Below are 25,781 nucleotides of genomic sequence, written 5' to 3' on the forward strand. Positions count from 1 at the left end.
CAAGAACTTCACAGTAAGAAAGTAGGTATCTTTGCCTCTCAAGGAGGGAGGGGAAGGAGGGAGGTGTGATGAAACAGCTATAGTGAGGCCTTTTCAAATCTGAATAAGGGTTTGCAGTTCATGAACCTAGGTAGAGATTCACAGTGTTCTCCCTATTGAGTAACATTAGAAGATGTAAGATGTTAATGTGTCGCTTCTTGCTCTTCTTTATTAGTTAATGCAGGTACATCTGCTGTAGCATCTCTTCTTACTTTTGGAGATGGCTAAGTGTGGTTCATTCTGCCATGAAGAGAATTCAGGGTGAAAGGAATGTGTTCCTGTTTTTGTTCTTTACTTGGTCTGCTCTTTTTAATTTGACCTGTCTCAGAGCTACTTTGTAAGAGAACCAACGTGGTTGGGATGTGCATATGTTGATGTGCTTTAAGAAGTTTAAAAACAATTTCATCTCTCTTTTGGTTGCCTGCTTAGATCATTTTATATCAGCTTTTGTAACATGCTTTGATTTTTTTATTATTATTTTTATTTATTTTTTTCCTTTTTCTGTCTGCACTACCTACTCTAGAAGACTCTTATATGTGGGGAAGAAATAGTATCAATAGCACAATTATGTGAAAGTCTTTTACGTGAAGCATCCTTGTTATTCTTCTGATCTCTTGGTCTTTTCTGGCTTTCTAATATTGTCTGTCCTTTTTGTTTCATCTGTTCTTGGGCATGGTATCTGCTTTATGGATTGCATGGTGACCAATAGACTCTGCATGCATCTGTTAGTTGTCCACATATATAAGTTTAATTCATGAAAATGTTGTGATTTGCTATCAAGTAAGACAAGATTGTGCTGTTATCATCTCCAACACTTAATCATGGATTTTTTTTAATACTGACCAATGGCCAAAATGTACTTCAGGAGATGTTGCAAGAGATAGAACATTCCCAGTCCTCAGGTACTATAGAGAATTAAATAGTAAATGCTAGAGGGGTTGTAAAGCAGACAGCTGTGCTCTCAGTAAGTCATGGAGAACTATGCAAATGTCATACAGGAGTAAGTTAGGCATAGGAGTGTCTTCTTTGCTGTACAATGTACAAGACTTCTCTGTATGTCTTGCCCCATATTGATGGTGCAAGCTGTTCTTTGCAAAAACTGCCTATGAAAAGGAGCTATTTTATCTGCTTTGGACCATAGTTTTTACAATTGTTGAATTTTGCCAAGAAAATGAATGCAGCTATATAAAATGGTACTTTGAACTTAAAAATAATAAAAAGAAAATAAATTGTTTATTGATTGAGTAAATCTCGGTCTCCTGCTTCCTTAATTATGCTCAAGTACGTACAATTTTTTACATTTTAAAACGAAATCTCATTGGAAAGAATTTATAAACTGATACTCAGAATTCCTATATATTTGATGTGATGCTGCCTCTTTGAAAGTTGTTTAACTTCAGCAACTCCAAATAAAATTATTTCACCAATTTTTTATATTCCATACCATCAAAACAGACAAAAGAAAATACACTTATATCTTTCTATACAGTCATGTATTATTTTTTTTTTTAATTGAAATTCACTGGCAAAAAAGAAAAATAAAATGATTTCCTTCTGTAGGTTTTATCCACTTCTACTGGCTTGACAAAAACTGTGTACAACCCTGCTGCTTTGAAGGCAGCACAGAAATCTTTGCCTGTTGTTTCCACTTCCGTGCTAGACTCTAATGAAGCACAGAAGAAAAAACAGGTAAATTAAATATACTTCTTTATAAAATGGACCTAGATTGGGAACTTGTGACCACTAGAGGTAGTCCACTATATATGTATTCATCTCGAGAATAGATAATATTAGTTGCAAGATTAAATTTACTATAATGGTTTCTTTCCAGAGGTCAAGAAAATTCATTATTGTTTTATTACTTTTTCAGTGCATGTTCAGGCAGTACAAGCAGATTTAAAACTTTAATAGTTTGTAATGTGGAACACCTTTTTTCCAGAAACAGAATCTCCATGTTGAGGTGTGGATTGTCTACTGTGAGTGAGAAGGCAGTACAGTACAGTTATAGTATAGTCAGTGTTCTCTCTTAAGCCTTTCTAGAACTGACCTTTATTCTCATTAAACAGGCCATTTGTTCTTGTTATGTTTTGTACTTTTAGCAGTCACAATTGTGTATTCACCTGAGAACTGAGGACTATGTGACTCTGCATTTTATTGTCCAAATTATAGTTCTCCTGCATCTGTTTAATTCTGCATGATATTGAAGAGAAAGTGCAACAAAAATGCCTTAAATTTGATCCTAAGTGGATCACTCTAATTTAGTTAAGCTTGCTTTGGATTTTCAGAGCCCAGTAAAGCTCCTATTCTGACTTTATTCTTGCACTTTATTAAAACTGGACGTAGGACAGTATTTATCTGACTGGCTTTAAGTTGCATATTAAGAATTAAATATGAGGCTACATTCAAATATAAGCCTAATGTTTAATATAATTTGAAGTAGCAGTTTTTTGCTGCATGTCAGTTGTGACATTGGTCCAGACTTGAAAGAAATTAATTCTGATTTGGGGATTTCATTTCATACGTGTCCTCCAAAACATGTTTTTCGGTATCAGAGTCTATGTGCTGAGTGCTTGTAAAATGGCAAAAAACAACACATGAAAAACAAAACAAAAACACCTGGAATGGAATTATTGATTTAACATAACACCAGTAGTCTGGGTTTGTTTGTTTTTGTTTTTTTTCTTCTGAAAGAAAACATTGAAGGCATGCCAAATTATTGGTTCTTTTTGTGCTGTTCCCTGTCTTCAGAAATTTCCATTATAATATACTTACTAGCACTTGTAGAAAAACATGATTTTGTGGGACTCATTCCCTTCTTGCTTTCTGTCTCCCTAGTTTTTCTGAACATTTGTCCCCTTGTCTTATCTTCCCTTTCCTTGCAGAAAAATGATTGCACACTGTATTTCAAAACTAACATTTCACGCAGAAGGATTTGTCAGTATTCGAGAATACACATACAGACCTTGTTACTATTTCTTTTTTGTGCACTTACACTTTGTGTATGGTAATCAACTGCAGTTTGATAGTAGTTGATTGGTGATCTGGAAGTGCAAATTCATCTTCTGCCACTCCTCTTTTATCTTATTTGTCAAAACTCTTTACAGTTTCCTGCTACTTTCATTGTACCTAAGATATTTTACGTTCTGTATCCAAGAGCAAGAAGCAGTTGCTTTCTCCCAAGAAGCTTTAGTTAAGATCTGAACACAGCAGCTGTGGCAATCTCCTACTTTTCTTTCTGAGTGCAGTATGTCACAAACTAATCAGGTTCGATTCATTTTGATTTGCTCATTGCATCATCACTATTCTGTTTTTACCTGATGCAAATGAGATGTTTTTCTGAGGGTAACTTTTTGTGTCTGGAACTGTACTGAAGAGGTTGTTTGATTTATTGGCTAGAATCACAGTTTCTTTCAAGATACCATCCTTGCAAGTTTGAATTCTTGCATGTTGTACATCTTGTGGTAGTATATTATTTTACCTTTCAAGTTACGTTGTATACAGCTATGCAAATAAAGATCATTAGATTCTTCACTTATTTGGTGACACTTTGTTTTCCAAGGTAGAGTTTGAAATACTCCCTCTAGAGTTGAGTTTCTTGCTATTTTTTCCTGTTATTGTAAGCTACCACTTTACAATCGTGAGATAGTATATTATTCTTCTGAAATTATTTTGCAAAATTCAGAAACCTTCTGTATTTTTTTTAATGTTCTTAGGAAGCGCTGCGACTTCAACAAGATGTGAGAAAAAAGAAGCAAGAAATCTTAGAGAAGCACATTGAAACACAAAAGGTAAAGTGTTAGCATTGGTGAAGGCCAGCAGTTTAGGTGTGTAAAATTTATTCTCTTGAATTTAGAATAAGCCACAAAGCTGACATATTTGTAGGTTGCTCCAAAAGGAATGCCATCTGTTTATTTCTTTGGAAACTACAACTGCTATGCAGTCTTGCCAGCCATGAACTGCCTGTGTGCTGTGCTCATAAGAATCTGTACCAGTGGAGGTGACCCACTGTTTCACAGCTGCTATTACTGATCATTGCTGAAATGTGTCCACTGCTTCGCTGCACTCACACCCACTGTTTGGCCTCTGTAGATGTTCAGCAAGCATCAGTGAATGTCAGTGGGTTTTTCTACATGTAAGAATTCAGTAACACACCTTAGCTTCATCTGCACTCCCATATCAGATGCTATTTTGTCAGACTGCCCCTCTGCTGCCATTTGTAGCACAACAACAGTGTGTGGATGGATAGATAAGAATATTGGTGGGAAGGTTCAGCCTCTGCTGCTATGCCATCAGTGCTGACTCTGATGTCATAGGCCAACATAATGAAATAGGAGACATTATTTTCAGAGTAAAATAAGCATATTTTCAACTGAAATGATATTATCACATTAAGTTTAGAGTTTTAATCTGTCTTGCCATATTTTATTTCAACTCCAAGCATCTACAGTTAGATACAGTTTTAGTTTTACGTGTTTTGGGTGCGAAATGCATACTTTTTTGGAGAAGTGAGAGATAAATCTATACTTTGCAAGTGCATAAGTTGATGTAGAATAGTGTAAATGACTGTGCACAAGCTTGGGAGGGGAAAAAAGCAAAAACATCGTTTAGATTGAATATTTTTATTGAAATAATTTCAGTATCTTGAGCAAATAAAATGGAAAGCCAAGATGTTCATTAGCAAATCCATTAATCCAAGATTAAATTTCTAAATATAAAATGTTAAAAGCTTTCTTTACTGAATTCTGCAGATTATAGCGTGGCTAGCAGGTTGGGGGACATTATCTCCACCCTCTAATCTGCACTGGTGGGGGCACATCTGGAATACTGTGTCCAGTTCTGAGCTTCTCAGTTCAAAAATATAGGGATCATCTAGAAGGAGTTCGGCGGAGGTCCACAAAAAGAAATAAGGGCCTGGATATCTGCTGTATTAGGAAAGGCATAGAGACCTAGGTCTGTTGAGCCTGGAGAAGACTGGTGGTCTCGTCAGTGTTAATAAATGTCCTAAGCATGGGCGTTAAATGGCTGTGGCCAGGCTCTTTTCAGTGGTGCCTAGTGATATGACAAGGGGCAAGTGGCAAAAGCTAAAATGAGAAGTTCCATGCAAACATGCGAAAGAACTTAATTACTGTGAGATTGACAGAGCATTGGAACAGGTTGCCTGGAGAGGTTGTGGAATCATCTTCTTTGGAGATATTTAAGACCCATCTCAATGCTTTCCTGCTCAACCAGCTGTAGGGAACCAACCTGCTTTTAGTAGGGGGGTTGGACTCGATCTCCAAAGGTCCCTTCCAACTCTGTTGATTCTATGATAGCAGAAGAAATACAATACTCTGTTTTTCCATTAGTTGTAATGGTTACTTGAAAACAGTTCTGTAATGAAAATTCCCATGTTGTTTTCTTTGTTTAAATTGGACAGATGCTGATCTCAAAGCTCGAGAAAAATAAAGCCATGAAGTCAGAAGACAAAGCAGAAATCATGAAAACACTGGAGATTTTAACTAACAGCATTACCAAGTTAAAGGATGAATTAAAAGGTGTATCATCAGGAGGAGGGACTCCTCTAAAATGCATGAAAACTAAGACTCAGGTACTCATGTTTTGATCAGCTTTCTCATAAGATGAATTTACGTGCTTATGTCAGTATAATGGATATATATAACCATAGCAGAAATGTTTAGAAATATGCTATTGTATTCTTGAATACTTCTGTGAAGTGAGATTGATTTTTCCCTCTATTTAAAGGACTGCAGTTAATTTAGAAACTGTGCTGTTGTCTAGAAGTTTTAACCAGTGATACACAGATACAGTGTTATTTTGAAGATAGCAAAATAGAAATCTGATTGTCTTTTGCCTTATTCAGTCTTCTGCGTATGGTCTGTCGCTTTTGTAATAGAGAATTGCTGTTGTAATGGTTGTTAACAGAAATAATGAAAAGAGTATTTCTTGTGCAAAAAGGTGATTGTTACGCAATGCAGATATCCACTGGTCACATGTAGTACCAGAACTTAACTGCTTCAGTGAAGCCAGTTCACTGCTAAACTGGTGTATGTTTTGTTTGCTTGTTCTTTTTACGTTACTGAAATTGAAACAATTGCTGAATTTTTCAGAAAGAAGATTATACAGATAGGTTTCCTTTGTTTTGAGTATCAATATTTGAGTTGAATCTGTGAGAGGAAATTCTCTTACCTACTGTACTTTTTGCTCATGTATTACTGTAACCAGTTTCTTGTTTTTGCTTTAGAGTTCTATTTTGTTAGCTTTGAAAAATTCAGTTGTTCCTGAACAGATGTGTTAAAAGTTTCAGGCCCAGTTTGGCCTGGTTCTGTGACTAAGTGGGGTTAGGGGACCCACAGACCCATGGCCCAGGAGTGTGAAAAAAAAAGGGTGGAAACCAGACAGGGACAATGAGCTAAGGGAGAAAAATAATTACTAAATACAATGACAGAATTCTAGGTAACAGAGTTTAACACAATATAATTAGTAATGAAGCTATTAAATAAAATAAATGAGCGTCCAAAACCGAAGGCCTTATGCTGAAGGTGTGATGGCTGGAGAACCTACACCATAGAGACAAGCAGAGAAAGAACAAACAGTCTGATGAGTCCTGTGCAGTTTTATCTTTCCCTCTAAACAGAAAAGGAACAGTGAAGTCTTCTGGGATTTGTAGTTCTTCTCTTCAGAGAAGGGTCCCTGGAAACCATAGACAGCCCGTAGAACTGGAGCATCAACTGTTTAACTCCCAGTGGTTTACATGATGTTATGATGTTGAATACTGATAAAATGGCTTTATGATGAAACCATGACAAAGTACGTCTACACCAACTGAACCAATTTGAGCTTGAAATTACATTTTTAGGAGCAAATACTTCTGTAAAAAGCATGCAGTTGAATTTTTCAAAGCTAACAAAATGATGAATTACATAATAATAAAAGGCCAGATTTTTCTATAGTTTATTTTCCAGTAGAACAGAAAAACACTTAAACTTTCCTTGCTGCTTTCATTCAGTTCTTAAATTTTCAGAATGCTTAATCACCTTTTGTAAAGTTTGGGATTCTATTTTAAAAAGCTACTGCAATGTTACAACCCAGATGTAGTTTAAATGGTTTAAAAGTTTTCAGTTTGAAGCAGAAGAAATGGTGTTTCATTTTACATAAAAATAGGGGTATTAGAAGTATTTGCAGTGTAAATTACAGTGATGCGCAGATGTGGAAAAACAAATACCAAAAGAAATACTGCAATGACCTGTATGTACTAACTTCACTGTAGCTTCTAAGCTCATTAGTCAGTCAGGAAAAAATCGAAGTAGTGCATTTTTATGGGCCATACACTATGATTTCTTGAAGTTGGCTTTCTCTTAAAATAATTACAGCTTTAGTGGAGTAACTGTTTTACAGAGGGAACAAGAGGTAATAACTCCACAAACTTCCAAGTCTGCCATAATAAGATTAAATATGTGTTCTTTGAAGGTGACAGAAGGATTTTTCTGGCATTTGAGAGAGAATTAGCACCGTCTAGTGAGAGAATATTTTTCTGAGATCTTAGATAAAAGAAGCTAACTTCCTGTGGAGTGAATTTGAACTACAAAAGTTTTAGGAATTGGCAATATTTTCAGATCTGCTTTTGATTCTTTCACCAGTCTCCTTGTTCTTAGCGTGCTTGGAAGTGGGTTCCAAGAGCATTTGCTCCATTACCCTTTCAGGGTCTGAGATGAGGCTGACCGTCATGTATTTCCCCAGATCTTCTTTGCCCTTCTTGAAGGTCAAAGTGACATTTGGTTTTTCTCAGTTCTGAGGAATATCCCCAAATGCCATGACCTTTCAAAGTTAATTGAGATTGGCCTTGCAGAGACATCAGAAAGCTCCCTCAGTACTTATGGTTGCATCCTATCAGTTCCCAGGGACTTGAGTACGTCCAGTTTGCTTAAATGTTGCCTAACTTGAATCTCTACTAACAAAGGTAAGTCTTCCTTGCTCCAGACTTTTCTACTTGTCTCAGGACCTGGGATTGCTGAAGGCAAGTGTTGCCAGTAGAGGCCAAGTTGAAAAAGTCATTGAGTACCTTACCTTGGCTCTTTCCTTTGTTGCTAGGTCACTTTCCATTTGACCAGTAGGCCTGTGTTTTTCATGACAAAGTCACCATTTTGCTGCTGATACACCTGCATACACTTTTCTTGTTCCTTAGCACCTTGCTAGATTATTCCACTTCAGGAGGGCTTTGGCTTTCGAAACTAGGTAGCTGCATGCTCAGGCAGTCTGTATTGCTTCTGTGTGATCTTAGCCTGTTTCCACCTCTCCAACATTTTGTTTTTAGATTTGAATTTTGTTAGGAGCTCTTCATTCATTCATGCAGGCCTCCTGTTGATTATTTCCTACAGGTTTTGCAACTTGGGGGACATAGACTTTAAACTCATAAACTTGAGAATAGCTCATCATCTAGCCCTAGGCTTACACAGAGGGCAATTTCTCCTTCTCAGCATCCTGACTTGGCTTTCCTAAAGATACAGCATCTGTCCACTGCAGCACTCCAGTTATGTGAGTCACTGTACAGTGGGGAGTTGTAATGAGTTGATCTTTGATATCCCTCCCACCAAAGCCATTCTGCATAATCTCTGTGCAGTTGTAGCCCTAGAGTTGCACAGATTATCTAGTTCCTCCACTTTGCTTCCAATAATGTTTTATTAGTTTACAGGTTTTTCAGAGGCACTGATTTCCCTGAAAAGTAATAAGATCTTCCCCTTTGTTACTGTTCCATAGGTACTCCCTTGTTTATATTTGTATATTCATGCTTGGGGTTTTCTATTTTCAAATCTTTATGCTGATCCTGAGACCTCTGCTGTCCATATTTCTATTTTTTTGTTTGTTTGTTTGTTTTTGTCAACCTGGTCCTCATGTGATTGTAGTTTTCACTTATTTTGTTCCAGATCATGCAGATTACAAAACACTCTTCCCCATGAGTGTAGAAACCTTTGCTGCCTTCTGGTACATCTTGAAGGAGGCATTTTCTCATTGAGGTCAGACACTGCTCTGTAAAAAGGGAAATCTTCATTAAGAGCACTAGAAATAGACCTTAAAAGTCAAGAGACTTCCTGAAACCAAAGTCACAAGCTGCTTTGTGATTTCTAACTTCTGGTCACTTTTAAATTTCAGAAGTGCTTATTTTGTCAAGTCTTTAGTGCATTACAATACCATTACAACACTGTGGGATTTGAGAAACAGTTTGCAATTGTGAAAACTATGAAAATCATTATACAGGAGATGAATTTTTATGGTTGCTGTAGCGGGGCTGAAAGGGGTTCAGATTGAAGTTACCAGTTGAATAATCCAGCTTTTTTTCTTTTAAAGCTTCCAGGAAAAAAACTGAAACACACAAAAACAATCCCTCCTTTATCACTCATTGGTGATACTTGGTTTCCAGCTGTCACAACTGCGAAACCTTCATCTCTTGACAACCAGCCTTTGAATACATTACATGCTGTGGTTTTGAATCGACGGGGTGTAAATGTAAAACTACGTCATAGTTTGTAATTTTCTCCTTCATTTGTGGTGTCATTAAAACATTTGATTGCTGCTTTTTCCATTAAAAACAAAACAACTTTCCAATTCAGAACAAAACTTCAAATAAAACTTTCATAGTCACAGAAAGCTCTTTTCTGCACCTGTATCAACACCTGCACGTCTCTACTTACAGTGAAGGTGTCTCAATTTGGCTTCAGTCACCTTTGAGTTTGATACATGTTTTTGAACTTCCTCATCGTTTTTAAGGTACTCTGTGCTGAAGGGCAACTATAGGTGCACCGGGGACCAGGCTTTTGTTAGCAGAGATACTGTGGGATTTTTTCTTCTACTATGGTCTGAACAGAACTACCATTTGTGCTTTTTCATTATGGAATTGTGACAACCTTAAAAGCTTCTTCTCATTACTGAGTATGGATTGTGTATTCATTCATAACAATGCTATTTTTTTTTTTTTTTCCTGTAGAGTCCCTTTTTATCACTTCATTGCTATCATATAATTTTGCATTTTCTATCTTGTGTATCTCTAGCTTAGAACAAATTCTTTTGGCTTGACTTGGTGTACTAAAAGCTTTGACATCACCAAGCTCTAAAACATGCTGCTACACACTGAAGTTTTGTCTTTCCTCTTTAAGCCTCCTAAGCTTGCACTTGGTTTTGTTTTTTTTTTTATGTGGAAACCTAGGCTTGTTAGCAGTTTACCTCCAAATTTACAGCTGTGGTCTACATCAATAAGCTACAGCTTGGCTAAGTTTAGATTTTCACTACGCGCTCTGGTTTTAAAATTCCCTTTTCTTAGGAATTTCTAGGAATTTACCACCACAATTCTACATGGAAAACAGACTTTTTGTTTATCTGGAGGCCAACTCTGGCCAATCTTTAAGTCACTGTATATTTCTGAAATAGCCTGCTGATAGGAGCATAGCAGTAGATTCTTAGGTTTCATCAGAAAAATTGTTTCCTCACTAGAGAATGTAAACTGTGGAACTAATAATTTGCTGTGACGATTTCTTAGATGCAGAAGGAGTTACTAGATACTGAACTGGATTTATACAAGAAGATGCAAGCTGGGGAGGAAGTTACTGAATTAAGACGGAAATACACTGAGCTGCAGCTAGAAGTATGTTCCTCTCGTTTTTTGTTTCTATCTTTTAATGAAATATTTTCTTACAGTTTTTCTGACTTGTGAATTGTATCATTCAGTTCAATATTACGTTTCTTATTATAGATGGAGACAGTTAGCAATAATATTTTTTAAAAAAAAGTTTCTTGGCTCTGCTTCAGTAGAGAAAAAGCATCCGTGTTAATTTTGATCACTAATTTATTTAAATTCTTAAATTTCAGATTATGTGGTATTTTACAAATTTATGATACGTCCTTTGGACATTAGACTAAGGTCTTGTCTTGTTAAGGTATTGTCTATAGCTGGTAGTGTGTTTAATTACAAAGGAAAAAATACACACGGCCTGATCTATTTTTTTTCTTGTAGTGTCGGCATCCTCTCAATGTTATTAACCAAAAAGGCCAGAGTGCCAAAAAGTAATGTTAACAAAGCATTACTTTTGAGAGAAGGTAGAGTCTCCAAGTACAAATGCAATATGTCCTAAGCATTCAGTGTCCAGAAAGGTATTGTTTGTTGAAGGACTTGCTGCTAAAAAAAAAAAAATACAGAAGGCTGAACTGGACTCATTGTGTCTTACTTTAAAAAATTATGAATAGTATTGGATGGGTAATAGTATTGTTTTATATCCTACTATCTTGCCTGTATGTGTAGTAGCTACATAATTGGATAATACTCATGTTTTTTCTACTCTAAAGCAGAGTAGTGTGTTGCTTAAATAAATCCCTCTTAATGAAGATTGGTTGCATTTTATGTATAACTACGTGTGCACACAGTGCATGTACATGCAGCTAGTTTGCATTAAAATCTTAATCCAAATTGTGCGGCTTTGCTGATCATGAAAACGGGTTTGTGAATAAACCAAGCCTGTTGAACTGAGATGATTCAAAAACAAATATTTTAAATAATTATTCTGATGGTGAATAATATTTCGTAGGTGTCCTAAATGATTTTATTAGTGTAGCAGTCATGAATTGATTTCCTCGTGGATGGAGATCATTGGCATGCATTCAAGTAGTGTTAGCAGTGCTGACATTGTAAACTCAGTAGGATGCATTAAAAACACTGTTACAGTGATTTTGTTTAGCATTCTGATTCATAAATTTTGTTTTAATATGTTCTTTTCTGTTCCAGTACTATTTCTTAATCTGTTCATGTTATTAATGAAGATATTATTTTAACATATTATTTTAAGATCATAAAACTGCTCAAAGTCTTCTTTACAGATGCTTTTTTTTTTTTTAAGAAATGTCAGAAAATGTGTTTGTTAATGTTGTCTAAATATTGAGATTATTAATTTTAATAAATCAATGTGTGTATATCTTAGGCTGCCAAACGAGGAATTCTTTCTTCAGTTCGTGGTAGAGGGGTCCATGCAAGAGGTCGAGGTGCATCACGCAGCAGAGGTAGAGGAATACGTGGACGGGGTCGAGGCAGAGGAGTTCCTGTGCATGCTGTTGTGGATCATCGACCAAGGGCATTAGAAATTTCTGCTTTTACAGAAAGCGATAGAGAAGATCTTCTTCCTCATTTTGCGGTATGTTGTAATTCCTCTTTTTCTGTTCATGGGATGGCATTCTTCTATCTAATTCAGGAATGACTCTGACTTGATATAATGTTCATGATTTATAGGAAAAAAAAAACAGAGAAAGGTGAAACAGAAATTGCACTGTTATTTCATCTGCTTTTAACTGAAACATCAGACAGTTGTCAGGATTGGTGGCATTTTTTGAGGGGAGTTTCAAGGTGACCTACAGTTTTTCACTGCTTCTGCCATTCTGATTTGGACAATCAAGATGAGAACTATGTATCTACTCACAAATTTTGGCAGGGCATCCAAAGGTTTCTTATATTAATCTATTTTCGTTACTGTTGGTCAACATCAATCTACTTGGTCAACTATAAGACATTTGTAGTCCAGTCTCAGTGAAGATTTAAAAGAATAAACTTATTTTTAATCCACTGCCTTGTATTACCATTGTGTCTACCAGAAGACTGTTGCTTCAGTGTTTTCATGTCCTTTGTACTTCAGCGGTGCACTCCACCTGTACAAATATGTTGGGTATTGGAGCTTATGCTCTTGTCAGCATTAAAGTACCTCAGAAACTATTGGAAGAGTTTATTGGGCTAAAAGTTAAGATGCTGAAATCAAGCTGAGTTGGAAACTTTAGTCACCTGTCCAGTATCTCATCTTTTTGTTGAAGCGTTTCATAATAAATTAATAGAATAGTTTCAAGATCCCCTCTTGCTAATCATACTTGTATGTTTACAATTAAGAAATGTAAACTATGATACTTAGTGTGTTAAAAGTGCAAAGAAAAATACTTCCTTGCAAAAAACTGTGATTGGCATTAAGACTGTGAAAGGGTACGCAGTTCTAACTTGATATCCTTCTTAAGGCATTTCATTTCGGACAACATTTTTAGAAGGGGAGGGTAGAGGAGGAGAGCTGGTTTACTAAGCTTTTTCTTTTCTTTCCTTCTTTTTTTCATATTAAAAGCAATACGGTGAAATTGAAGATTGCCAGATAGATGACTCTTCGCTCCATGCGGTGATTACTTTTAAGACGAGAGCGGAAGCTGAAGCTGTGAGTATAGTTTCATTGAAAATATTTGTCAGCATTCAACTGCAATATATTCTAATATGTGATTTAATGTGATATAAATAATTATTCAGAAACGTTTTAAAGAATTCTGGTATAGAAGTCTAATTTGAGATTGAACAATTCTGCCAAAAGTGACACAGGCAGAGTGACCTTGCCCGTGGTCTGGGGAGGGCACTTTTCAGGCAGTGATGCCAGGGGGACGTAACATGGTGCAGCTTGGAGAGTCATGAGAGTTTCTGGTGGCCATTTCCAGGAATGGGCTATTGAGTCAACATCCCTGGGGATGTTCAAGAAATGCTTTGATGTTGTGCTAAGGGACATGGTTTACTGGGGAGACATTGGGTCATAGGTGGGTAGTTCAACTGGACGATGACCTCAGAGGTCTTTTCCAGCCATGCTGATTCTGTGATTCTATGATTACTGAATCTCATATGATATAAAGATATTTATAACAAAGCAGGGTTATACTTGACGTAAGAGGGAAATCAAGACCATCATATAGAGATTCGTAGGTGGATATCCTTATTTTAATTGCCAGTTATTTTCAGTTTAAGGACTCAGTCTTCTGTAGTTTAACTGGCAGCCTACCAAGTCTATATATTTGGTTGGTATCAGTTGGATTTAGCTTTGCCTTGATATTAATAATAATGTCAGTGTAATTTTAAGCAATGAAATTTTTTTTCCCCCCAAAGCATGTTTCATTATAAAGATATAGAAGTATGGAATTATAGAAATAATTCTTAGAGAGTTCTAAAATTCGACATTAAAGTATGTTGTAATTCATCATCCTTAAATGTAGATTATTCGGACTTTATACTTCTGGCTGAATAGGATTCTTGCCTTACTCAGTTAGTAGTGCAAGCAGTATATGAACCTGCACAAAATAATGAACATAGTTGTACTGCAGATTATTTTGTATACTTTAAAATCCTTGCATCGTTTTTGGGAAGGAGTATCCTGAAAGTAATAGGGTTTCCAGGAAAAAAAAAAAAAAAAGGAGATGATTAATGTATATAGTATGATTGTATGGAAAGATTCTGATTTGATTTCACAAATATAAACAAGTTATATTTTGAAGATGATATCTTTACACACAGTTCGTCTTTTGGAGGTTATTTGAACAGAATTTCCATATCTGAGCAGATTCTTTTGTTTCTGTATTCTTTGTCTTGAAAGAACAGAAATATTTACAATCAAAATGAAGCCAGTGAGAGCAGTAGTTCTGACCACTGACAATATCATAATAGTTAAATATTTTGAGAAATAATTTGATTCATGTGCCAAAGGTGTTTTAAAGAAAAAGAATTATTGGGCATGAGGCATTCAAATGCAACAGTTCTATGAGGAGTGGGCAATATGAGATCACAAGTAAAAGCTTTAATAAGTACTACACTTGAGTGGGTTGTGTTATGGTTGGAATTTATTACTTTGATGCTTCCTAATATTGGATATTTTATTTTGTGCCTTCATATTATTTAGTGTTACACTTGTAGTTTATATAAGAAATATTATGAGCGTTAACACTTCCTTCAATATAAAAATAGGTGACATAGAACAATCATCTGTTTTCTATAGACTGTGCACATAATATCTTAGATTCTCTACTCCCAGATCGAGTATGATTTACAACAAAAAGGTTAACAGATCACATTAGAGATAACCTGTTGTAGGGCAAATGAGGGCAATGATAGAGCCATTATTTGAGAAATAGGCGCTATAAGAAAATGTAGCAGAAGGAATTAACTCACCCCTCCTGGTAACAGCTTGGAGAAAAGGACTAGCTGAGGAATGTGACCCTCTCCTGTTGGTACAGTCGAGGGAGAAAAAGGAGGGCAGAAGGAGGGTGGAACCCATGCAGACTCAGATTGCATGGAAGTAGGGTGGCTCTAGACTCCCCCCTCCTGCCACTCCAGGCGCTCACATACCCCCCCAGCTCAGGCATTGGTTCAGACTGTGACCCTGGAATTCCATTACACTTGTTTAGCAGCAAAATATAGGTTTTACTTTTACGACTTTGAAAAAATTGGCTTGGAGAATCATTTCAGTCATAGCTAAATTTCTGTACCCAAAAGTCAAAGTTCAGGAGTACTTTGGAAGCAAACTAAGAAGTTGCTGTATATGAAATGAAGACAGAGAATAATGCAGAAAATGCAGAAAGGTATGGACAAGGGAGAAGGGAGACATGGTCAGTGGAAGGGAGGTATGGTCAGTGGAATAATTAAAGTTGACATTGTGTATGCGTATTGTTTTTTCACAATATATTTCACTGCTTTAGAAAAATAGTATATATTCAAGGTGAAGGTGCATTTGAGGTAAAGTTTGGAATGTTCTGTGAAAAGTAGAAAGATCTGGATTGGATTAGAATTCATTATCTGTGTGTGATATGTCCACTGTCCAGTTAGCAATAAAACTTTTCAGTTTTCATGTAAACATGTCTAATTGCATGTTTATTTTTAAATAAGATCTTATAAAAAAATGTGCTAAATCAAATGCAGCGAAGTTTCATTTTTTTTTTCCCTTATGATATTCTTATGTACTAAATATACTTCCACTGAAGTTTTTGTGTTTATTAGTACAGCAGACTCTAAGGCTGGAAATTGTAGAAATTGTAGATACAGAATGTATTCATTGAAAACCATCCGCTGAGGACAGTTTTGGAGTAAATGCTGCTAATATTTTACTTTCTTAAATGAAAAAAGGCTTCAGCTTTATGACTGTATCTCTTCTAGTCTTAAAGGAAGAGGAGGATTCCCTGTTGTAAAATGTAGAATTTTATGTAGTAGTAATTTCTCCCAAAGATTACAAGTTGTTTCTGGATCTAAATGTCACGTATAAGTGCTTTTAAAAATTCTAGTTACGTGATATTGTGATGAGACCATGGACAAGAAGCTCCACAGCTGCATTTTAATAGGCGTAGAATCTTTTAAATTTATCATAAATTTATATGTAAAGATTTAAAATTTATACCTGGGGACTTTAATATCACACAATTCATGTTCAGATGTCATCGAACATGTAATTGTTTCTACATTTCACATTATGCTGTGCTTTCAGATTGCACTATAAATCTTTTGTGACTATGACAGTTACTTCAGAATGTTGCTAACGCTGATTTATGCTACTTCATGTTACTTTAATTTGAACATACTATTTCCAAAGCAGCCACTTAATGGATCTGGTACTTAGAAAGGCATGAATATCCTATAAGTTAAAAATTTTTATATTTCAATTACAAGGGCTATGCAGGAAGTGAAACATTTCCAGTAGATTTAGTTGTAATCACAAAGGTTTCTTTTTTTCTTTAATATTGAATTATTTGTGTTTGTGGGATGGCTTGTTTCTTCTAGTAAGTAATGTGTTAAAAGCTTTGTGTCAGTCTTTGAAAGGTGAAGTACCCATCAGTGTAGTATTAAAAGCTGAGGAAGGTATTAAGTTCAGTATGTTGCATCACTAAATGATTGATGATTTTCCTGCGCTTATTTTGTTGAATACATTTTGATCATTTTCCTGAAAGGATGTGTGAATTCCATGAGTAGTTAATAAAGCTTTTTGTGTGAGATGATAAACAGTAATTCAATATTAACGTATTAAAACTTGTTTTTTCTTCAGAAAAAGCAGACTGTTGGCTTGTTTCTGGCATTTAAGTATTAGTGAAGTGTTTTTTTTTTTCCTGACAAAGACATATTTAACTAAATGACTAAACTTGTTTTAGGCTGCAATTCATGGGGCTCGGTTTAAAGGACAGGAGTTAAAGTTGGCATGGAACAAGCCTGTTGCTAGCATATCAGCTGTTGAAACAGAAGAAGCTGAGCCTGATGAAGAAGAAGTAAGCTTGCTTTTTTGTCTCGTATTTATTTCTTAAAATGAAATGGTTTTGTTGTTATTTTTAATGAAAATGATCTATTGATTCATACCTCTTAAATCTGACTTTTTAGTATCAGAAGTGGATTTATTTATTTAAAAAATATCATTTTCTAGGCTGTTGACAGTCTAAATACTCCACTTTTCATTGCGGGCATGTTTTATTTCTAGTGTATATATCTAGAAAATAAAATAGGTTGGAGAAATAATGGGGATTTTGTCCAAACCATGGGTGGGATTTTATTTAAATGATCTTCAGCTGAATGAATCCCCTTGCCTTTCACAAAATGCCTTTATGTAATCGATTTCCTTTCAACGATTCTTGGGAAATTATGTGTTTAAATATTGTATTCTTTGTGTGAGATTTGTGAGATACCTTTAGTAACCAGCCTGAATTTCAGTCTTAAATGTGTGCAATATCTCAGGTTTCTATATGCTTACAGTTGATTGTGCTGTTCATATGACTTTGTTTTATAGCTGATATTGTATAAACTTGAAGGCTTCCATCCTTTTTCCATGTGTAAATTCTGTAAATTCACCTAAAATCCTGAAGAGGCTTAGGACTGAAATGAAGAATTACCTTCATGGGGTGTTTTGTTGTTTTTCGCGCGTGTGTGTGTGTAGGGGGGTAAAAGGGGTGTCTTGTTTAATGAGTTAGTTTAAGCTCATACTGAAAGATGCATAGTTAACATAAACTTGGGAAAGCTAACCTAAGTTTTCAGTGTAGCATCTTAAATTTCATCAGAATGTTAAAAATTGGGCATGAGGACATGCTTGAAGAATCAGAAGATCTGTTGAACTATAAGATCATTAAAAGAACTATAATGAACTATAAAGCTCATTAAAAGGAAAAAAAAAAAAAAAAAAGCAGCTGCATTTACCAGTTATTAACTATATGTACATTTTGTACACACTGTATACTTTTTGAAAGCATTGCTGTTTACCTGTGAAAAATAACCTTGTATATTCTTTCTTAAAATTTTAAGGATCTGGATTGTATTTTGCCTTTCAATCTCTTACATTTTCTAACATAATTAAGCCTGTTGTTTATCTCTTGAAGTTTCAGGAAGAATCTTTGGTGGATGACTCTCTTCTTCAAGATGACGACGAGGAGGAGGAGGATAATGAATCTCGTTCATGGAGAAGATGATTCAACTGACCGACGACAGTGCTAGAACTGCACCTGTGTTGCATTAGTATTACCTAATGTACTTCTGCATCTTTGTATTAAAAGGGGTTTTGTGATGAAGTTGAATTCGGATATAGACTAAAAGGAAGCTGATCAGTTACACGTTTTGAGAGATTGATGTTTGAGTTACATTTCAGTAAATGATTGCTAAAGACATCATACTAGGAACATATGCAATGTTTTTATTACATAGTTCTACAGAAAGTTACAGAATTCTTTGGGTTCTTTGTAATTTACTGAATTGGTCAAGCACAAATGACCAGAAGTTGTTATAACATAGATAATTTTTGTTCTATTCCAGATACGGAATGAAAATTTGCATTTAAAATCTTTGTGAATGTTTTCAGAAATGAATAGATAACAATACTAAACTGAAGTCTCTAAAGTTATGTATTCATAATATTGCATAGTAGTATGCTTAGGCTTTACTATGTACTAGCCTTTTGTTGGATTTGTGTACGTATTTTACCTATGGGTTTTAATGATAAAGTGTATGACTGCTTTGCATATAAGTCCTTATGACTTTAAGATGTTAAAAAATAAATAAATGGAATGGTCTTCAAAAAAAAAGAAAAAAAAAAAAAAAAGAAAAAAGAAAAAAAAAAAGCAATAACCAAAAAAGAGAAGGCAATGGTCCTTCATAATGAAAAAAGAAAGAAAAGAAAAGAAAAAAAAAAAAAAAAAGAGAAAAGACCATTTCAAATGGCAATCCCACCCCCATACTCACAAAAAGAGCTCTAATCACTTTCACATTAAAATAGTATTTGAATATAAAAGAAATATCTTGAAATAATGAAGTTTCATTTAACTCACAGATGTACTCTGTTGCATAAAAGGTTTCAAATGTCTTCTGAATTTTAAAGCTGCTTTAAGTCAAACTTTAAGTAGAATAATGATTCAACGGTAAGGAATTTAATATTTATCCTGCACTGTAGAACTGAGGAAGAAAGCTTAATCTCACAAAAACACGTGCACTACTTGAATGTAGTTTAGGAAGACAAGAGTACGAGAAGTGGAATATTAGGTAGGTATGATTCTAAAAACTTTGATCACACACCCTAATACATTTTTTTAATCTCTATTTCTGTAGTTCCATCATGTGATTTTTTTTGTAAGTAGAATTTGGCAGGTAGCAAATTCACGCTATAGTGTACTTCAGTTATGTGAAAATTACATACAGGAATCGTACACTGTAGAAATACTTAATTGGCTGCAAGAGGGCATTGTGTTGTACAGGATCTGAAGCTTCTCCTTTAGGAGGGGGAGCTCACTAGCTCTTTGCAGTAACAGACTTTCTTTTCCTTTTGGCGGCATTCTGCTGCTGCGTTTGCGAAAGAAAAAGCAAGCATTTGTTTACACTAGTTCTTTTTTATTTTCATCAAATGAAATCTTACCTGACAAAACGATACAGTATTTCAATCTATTGTCTTTGGTTCTTGTGTTTCTCTGTTTTGGAGGGGAGATGTATGTATGCATATCTTCCTGCAGAAATATGCACTTAATTTTTTTTTTGTACAGACTAGTTTCACATTGAAATACCACACTTGACTGCCATGCTTGTTACAGTAAGTTCAAAAATCTTGCCTTAATGAACTGAATTTGAGGTTTCCTTTTACACTGAATTTAAGGCAAATAAAATAGTTCAAGAACTTTTTTTATAAACTGAGCTCTTCCAGTTCACTGAGTTAAATACAAGCTTTTTTACTTTTCCTTGTTAATAATTTAGTGCATTTGAAGCCTGCCAGATTGTCAGTCCAGAAGGTGGAATTCTTTAGTATGTTCTCATGTAGAACAGGTACAGCATGGGAAACAACTATGCGTGCTACCTTAAAGTTGTTGTGTAGTGTGCTTTTTCTACTGCTCAATCATGGCTTTTCAGTGGCAGTAAATCTCAGCACAAGCTAATGAAAAGCACTTGTGTATACTTGATATGGGTGGTTATTGTGAAGCATCTGAAAATTTTTTATCATCTAATTTAAAAGTTACTATTTCATATTTGCTTGCTTGTTTTGAATTCAGCATGCTAACAGATCCATGCTAGGTTCATTTCTTAATAATTGCCTGCAGCCTGGTCTACCTGTAGGGGGAATATGTTTTCAACACCTTCCTTACCCAAACTTTCATCAGGGGAAGGTGTCAGGGGAAATACTTGCTATCATTTCTTTTATCTTCTGCTGTTATTTTAGATCATTTTGAATGATCGAAAACCACTTGGATCAGAACAGTTCGGTTTGCTGTCACTTAAAAAAACAAATCAAAATGTTTGTTTCAGTTAAAACTAATCTGTAATTGGATGCCATTCAGCATAAGGTAATGATGTTCTGATTGCAATCTAAATTGATGTCCTCTGTATTTCTATCAAATTGTTTTATTGATTTATTTTCTATTTTATTGTTTGTTTGTCTTTTTTGTTTTAACTTTGTTCTGGTATTCCTTACCTAGCTTTGCTCTTTCCTTTACTGCTACCTTAAACAACTTTCGTAATTTCACTTCAGTCCAGTGAGATCTTTTATTAGGATAGCATTCAGTGAGATTCCTTGTCATGTCATCCGGAGCTACATCTTTTGACTGAACAAACCAAACATCCTACTGATTTTCATTTCTTTCTTTTCTTAGTTGATCCTTCTGAGTGCATTCTTAAGTATGCCTCCATTATGCTTAGCTTAAATAATTATGGTGTTTTTTTTAACAGTTCCTGCAAATGGATTTTCCTAGTCTGAAACACCAGGAACAGTCTACACTGGTTTTCCGAGAAAGCTTTTCCAAATTTCTTTGGATAATAAGGTAAACATTTAAGAAAGTATTTTCTTTTCCAGCTATGTGTTGAAGTACTTGATTAAGTTGTGTTCTGTTATGTAGTTAAATGGCAATATAGTAGTAAGCCACATTTGTTTAAATTACAGAAAATGTTAAGTAATGGGAGTCAGTAATTCAGAGTTACTGTCTATAAAGCAGTAAAACAGCAAGAATGCCTCTTTCAAGCATTATTTATTACCAGTGTTGTAGTTATTTTTCTCTTTTAACTCACTTATTTCAAATAGGAAAACCCATATGTTATTTCTTACCAAAACATGAAGGCAAATGACTGACTTGACAATGAAGTAATAGAGAGTCTGTTTCTTAAACAGAAAAAGAACTCATTTGAAAGCATTAGTACTACTTTAGACATTTTAAATAGCCTTATTTTCCAAGCAGCTCTCTGAAAAGAGTCTCCCTTAACTATACAAGGACTCCAAAAATGCTATCCAGGTAACTCAGGTGTCTGATAGCAGTGCAGCACCGTTTACAATGACTGTTTTTCTTAGTTGTTGGATAGCTTTTAATACGTTTGTCTGATTTATTTACTTATTCAGATGCAGTGGACACAGTTCTGATTGTCAGATATCTCATAAACATTAAAAAAATGACCAAAAGTTGTGCAAGAAATTTGTTTCAAAGTAATTGTTTTGAATGGAAGCTTCTCATGTCCCCTATATTTTTTGTTAAATATGGAATTCTGAACAAGGAGGTCTCATTAAATACAAATGTGCGCAAAGACACTGACTTGGAACAGTGTTGTACCAATACACAAAGTAACATAAAGAAATCTAGACATTGAGTGACACATCACATTTTTTCGTAACTTGGCAGTGTTCTAATGTTGCAACAGGAAGATGTTGTGATCAGATTTAATCTTGTACTGCCCAGATTTTATTTCAGTTTATAAGTTTCAGTTAACAAAAGCAGAAAAACTGAAACAAATAGCAGAAATCTAAGATTTATTGGGGAAAAAAAAAAGAGAAAACGGGTTAATTATGGAAGTGAATAGTATTGATGGTTCTTTATCATTTTTTCCAAAGATAAAGAGCAATTTCTTACTGCTCTAGAGTACAACACTCAGTTCCTTTCCAATAAATATATGAAAAACTTGTCATTCGTGATCAGCATTTCCCAAAATAAAAAATAAGTCTGTTTTTCTATTGAGGCAGTATAGTTGTAAATTAATTCTTGGTGAAAATGAACTGCTGGTTTCTGTGGACTCGTGTAGACCTTTACAAATCCCCCAGTGTCTTTGTCGCACAGTTGTCTAAATACTGTTTTATAAATAATGATTTTCATTTTTTTATATTAAACTATTTGCATGTGTCATTCCGAACTTCTTTGAATCTGTAGGCATCAGAAATAGATGCAACAGAAATAGACTCTACTGATTTTAGTCTTTATTGGAATTCTATTTAGATCTACGTGGACTGCTAATTTCTCCACAGGGAGGTGGTAGAGTTGCCATCCCTGGATGTGTTTAAGAGCCGTTTGGATGTGGTGCTCAGGGATATGATTTAGCAGAGGGTTGTTTGAGTTTAGGGTACTATGGTTAGGCTGTGGTTGGACTTGATGATCTTCAAGGTCTTTTCCAACCTGAGTAATTCTATGATTTTATGATTCTAATGATTGGGATTTCAAGAACATACTATTACACAAGGACTTATTCTTTTAATTTTTTTTTAATAGATCATTACTTGAAAATTCCTTCTATATGTGTTATTGCTAAAGTTTACCTGGTTGTTGCTTTTCTTTACTCACTTGAGTAAAGATTAATTTCCTTCTCATTTTAAGCTTGAAATGCTGAGACCAATTCTGTATTTGAAAATGAACTAATCTGACTCTTCTTAATAGTGTTTTTGAGATTGAAAACTTGAATCCTAGGATCACCCTTGGAATCTCTGTTAATTCAGATTCTTGCCCTTCTCTGGTAATGACTGTAATATTCCATTCAAGAAATCTGTCTATGCTAGTCAGTGAACAGGATTTTAGTATTTCTCAGAAAATGGCAGAGAAATTGTGGGGCACGTACACTTCAAAAGTCAGTTTTCTGATAAATGTCTACAGTAGTTGTACTTTTTGTTTGTTTGTTTCTATTTATTTGTTAGCTTTTATTTTGACCTTTTGGATGCAGAGAGAGTAATACCATCTGGAAGTTTAGCAACACCCAATCATTTAATACCTGTATTTTTTTTAGCTGTTTTTCTAATTTAATGGTTATTTTCTATGTAGTGGTTTCACTTAAGATTTTGGGTAATAATTTGGGTGAATACTTAAAAAGCAGATCTTTTTTATATCTTTTAGCATAAACCTTTCATAAAAAAAGGAAGGAAGGAAGGAAGCAAACTATTATTTGCAATTCCTCCTGACAAGCTATGGAGATTATTTGAAATAAAAAACATATATATCTATGGGCCTCCAAACTTGAACTGTGCAGATGACCATTTCGTAATGAAATAAATTTCATTAAGATTTATGACTGCTGATTAGGCTTCCTTGCTCTTTTAAATGCGAGGGAACGAAAACGAACCGCTAACTTCTCTAAAATGTTTTCCTAATGATCTGCAGCTATGCGGAAGATTTTTCTGCTCTTAGGCATACTAAGTCTTTTCTCCATACAATAATTTGCTCTCTAGGGAATGAAAAAAGTTTCTTGGATTTTAAAGGTCATAATTTATTCTTCATCTCACACAGAATGTTGTGCAGTGAAGATGTTTACATGAAAATGTTTCCTCTTTGTAGGGAAAACAAAGACTTCACAAATACGTACGTTCGTCTATGTGTGTAAAAATCCCTGTCCTTCTGTCAAAATCACATGCGTGTTGCTAATGCAGGTACGTAAGTGAGATCTATAGAGTAAACAAATGCCTTTAGGGTGCAAGAAATTGCATTTTACAGAGCTTCTCAATGCTGTAGATCTGGTGAATAAAAGCTGAGAGGATTGTCCATTCCCTCAAAGTACTTTGCTTTTAACATGAAGAAATATTCTTGATCACAATTGCAGACTGTCCTTTCGCTGCTTAAACAAGGACAGTTCTCACTGTTTTCATTTCATTGATATAGGGCTGCATTTTCTCTTCTGAATGCTAGAGGGCACTATGACTACACCAGTGAAACTGACAGTAACTGGAAGTAATTTGCTCCCATTTCAGTATTTCAGTAATATTTTTCTTGTTTCACTTCTCATGCTAATATTTGCATTTCTTGCAGAAACCTGTGTACATCCTTACCATGTCAGCAGAAATTCTGTTTGTGTGAACTGAAACAAGGTATCTCTCCTCGGATTTTGGTATCAATGATAAAACATGACTCCAGGTGCTTAAATCTTCATAAAACAAAGGCATGTTTCTGTGTTACAAGAGGGATATATCCACCTGCTTTTCTGCTCTGGGAGTTGAATTAGCGTTTCATAGATTGCAGGTGAAGTTATAGAAAACTTTATGTAGCTCCATCTTGCTTGTCAAAGCATTACATAAAAATCTTTTGTGTTTATACTCTGGAGTAAGGCATATAAAGTAAACAGCATTTAATTGTTGGAAAGGAGCAAGGTGGGGCAGATGTTGTTATCTTTTGTGTAAAATTCAAAAGAAATTATCAGTTTAACACAATGTGAAGTAATTTCACCAGTGCAGCCAGTTATCTTTGTTTCATAGCAGCCTTATACTAAATACATCAAGGAATTACTATGGTAACTTCACCAATTGGTGGATTATAACTACACAAAGCAATTTTTAATGACAATTTGAAATTCTTGTTCATTCTGATGGTTATTTATCTTGTATTGTCATGCATGTGTGAATTGGGAAGCTACATGTTGCCTATGCATCTCTACACCTGGAATTCTTAATGTGCATCGTTAGTGTACATAGATCTTGTTTAGACCGACAACATGTAAGGGTGTACATTTGAATTCTTGTGTGGTGTTTCCTATCCCTTGCAGTTATGCATGCAATATCAGAGAGAAGAGTTTCCAACTAAAGTTATTGCCATCTCTCAAATGATTACAGTGATGAGAAATGTCTGTGCTTCAAAACTTTGCTTCCGTTCTCTATTCCACTGATTGAATGGGATAGATATAGAAACAATAACTACTTGTCTATTGGAACACCTTTAAAATCAGTTAATCCTTTAACAGATAAAGTAGAAAACTACTTTTACTGCAATACCCAGGAGTAGTTTATTCAGTAACTTTCAGAAGAAAAAAAAATCTATTTATGTATTTAATTCCAAGTCAATAATTGGTGAATATTTGTTTACAGCATTCAAGCATCTGATCCCTGGCAGTTCTACAGGCTACTTTGTGGTCAGTGTTCAAAACTCTTGGAAGCTGAAGGAGGCACATTCTCTGGTTTTAGAGATCGGATTTTTTCATTCCCATAGCCAACATCCTGCTTGTACGTTGTGTACTTATATTTGCCACTGTGATGCAGCCAGATTTGGTGTATTGATGAAAAATATGAGATTAAGTAGGAAAGAGCTTTTATACTAGAAGAAGCTGAGAGCTGGTTAACACATGATCTGCTGATCAGAAGACTTTGTTCCTGGCCTGAATGATAAAAATATTTTTCTATGAGAAATTATGTAAGGATGTAAGTGTAACAGTGAAACTGAATTTTTTGTTGGTGATGTTCTTATACAGTGGAAAATCACAGTGC

General features: G+C 35.0%; 1 protein-coding gene and 1 long non-coding RNA gene across 10 annotated transcripts in view; both read left to right on the forward strand.

Moving 5' to 3' along the window:
• Positions 1-19,045, forward strand: part of RBM26 (RNA binding motif protein 26) — a 45,442-nt gene extending 26,397 nt beyond the window's left edge. For 4 of the 8 annotated variants that reach the window (XM_085553240.1, XM_085553255.1, XM_085553245.1 and 1 more), the window contains exons 15-22: positions 1,600-1,728; positions 3,753-3,827; positions 5,456-5,626; positions 10,568-10,672; positions 12,000-12,209; positions 13,173-13,259; positions 16,990-17,103; positions 18,199-19,045. In XM_085553240.1, the coding sequence (XP_085409366.1) occupies positions 1,600-1,728; positions 3,753-3,827; positions 5,456-5,626; positions 10,568-10,672; positions 12,000-12,209; positions 13,173-13,259; positions 16,990-17,103; positions 18,199-18,288 (981 nt within the window). In that variant the 3' untranslated portion in view covers positions 18,289-19,045. The remainder of the gene's footprint in view (positions 1-1,599; positions 1,729-3,752; positions 3,828-5,455; positions 5,627-10,567; positions 10,673-11,999; positions 12,210-13,172; positions 13,260-16,989; positions 17,104-18,198) is intronic. The other 4 variants (XM_085553275.1, XM_085553297.1, XM_085553286.1 and 1 more) reach the window with 1 other exon arrangement.
• Positions 19,046-20,503: 1,458 nt separating this feature from the next.
• On the forward strand, positions 20,504-25,521 carry LOC146762750 (uncharacterized). 2 transcript variants are annotated; one of them, XR_014948303.1, is made up of 5 exons: positions 20,504-20,637; positions 21,020-21,111; positions 23,869-23,960; positions 24,337-24,441; positions 25,386-25,521. It is a non-coding gene; the product is annotated as an uncharacterized LOC146762750 (long non-coding RNA). The 2 variants fall into 2 exon arrangements; XR_014948301.1 differs by having other exon boundaries at positions 24,337-24,395.
• The last annotated feature ends 260 nt before the right edge of the window (positions 25,522-25,781 follow it).

This window comes from Coturnix japonica, chromosome 1 (genome assembly GCF_054131305.1).
Source record: "Coturnix japonica strain WE chromosome 1, WE-NBRP24, whole genome shotgun sequence".
Classification (NCBI taxonomy): Eukaryota; Metazoa; Chordata; class Aves; order Galliformes; family Phasianidae; genus Coturnix; species Coturnix japonica.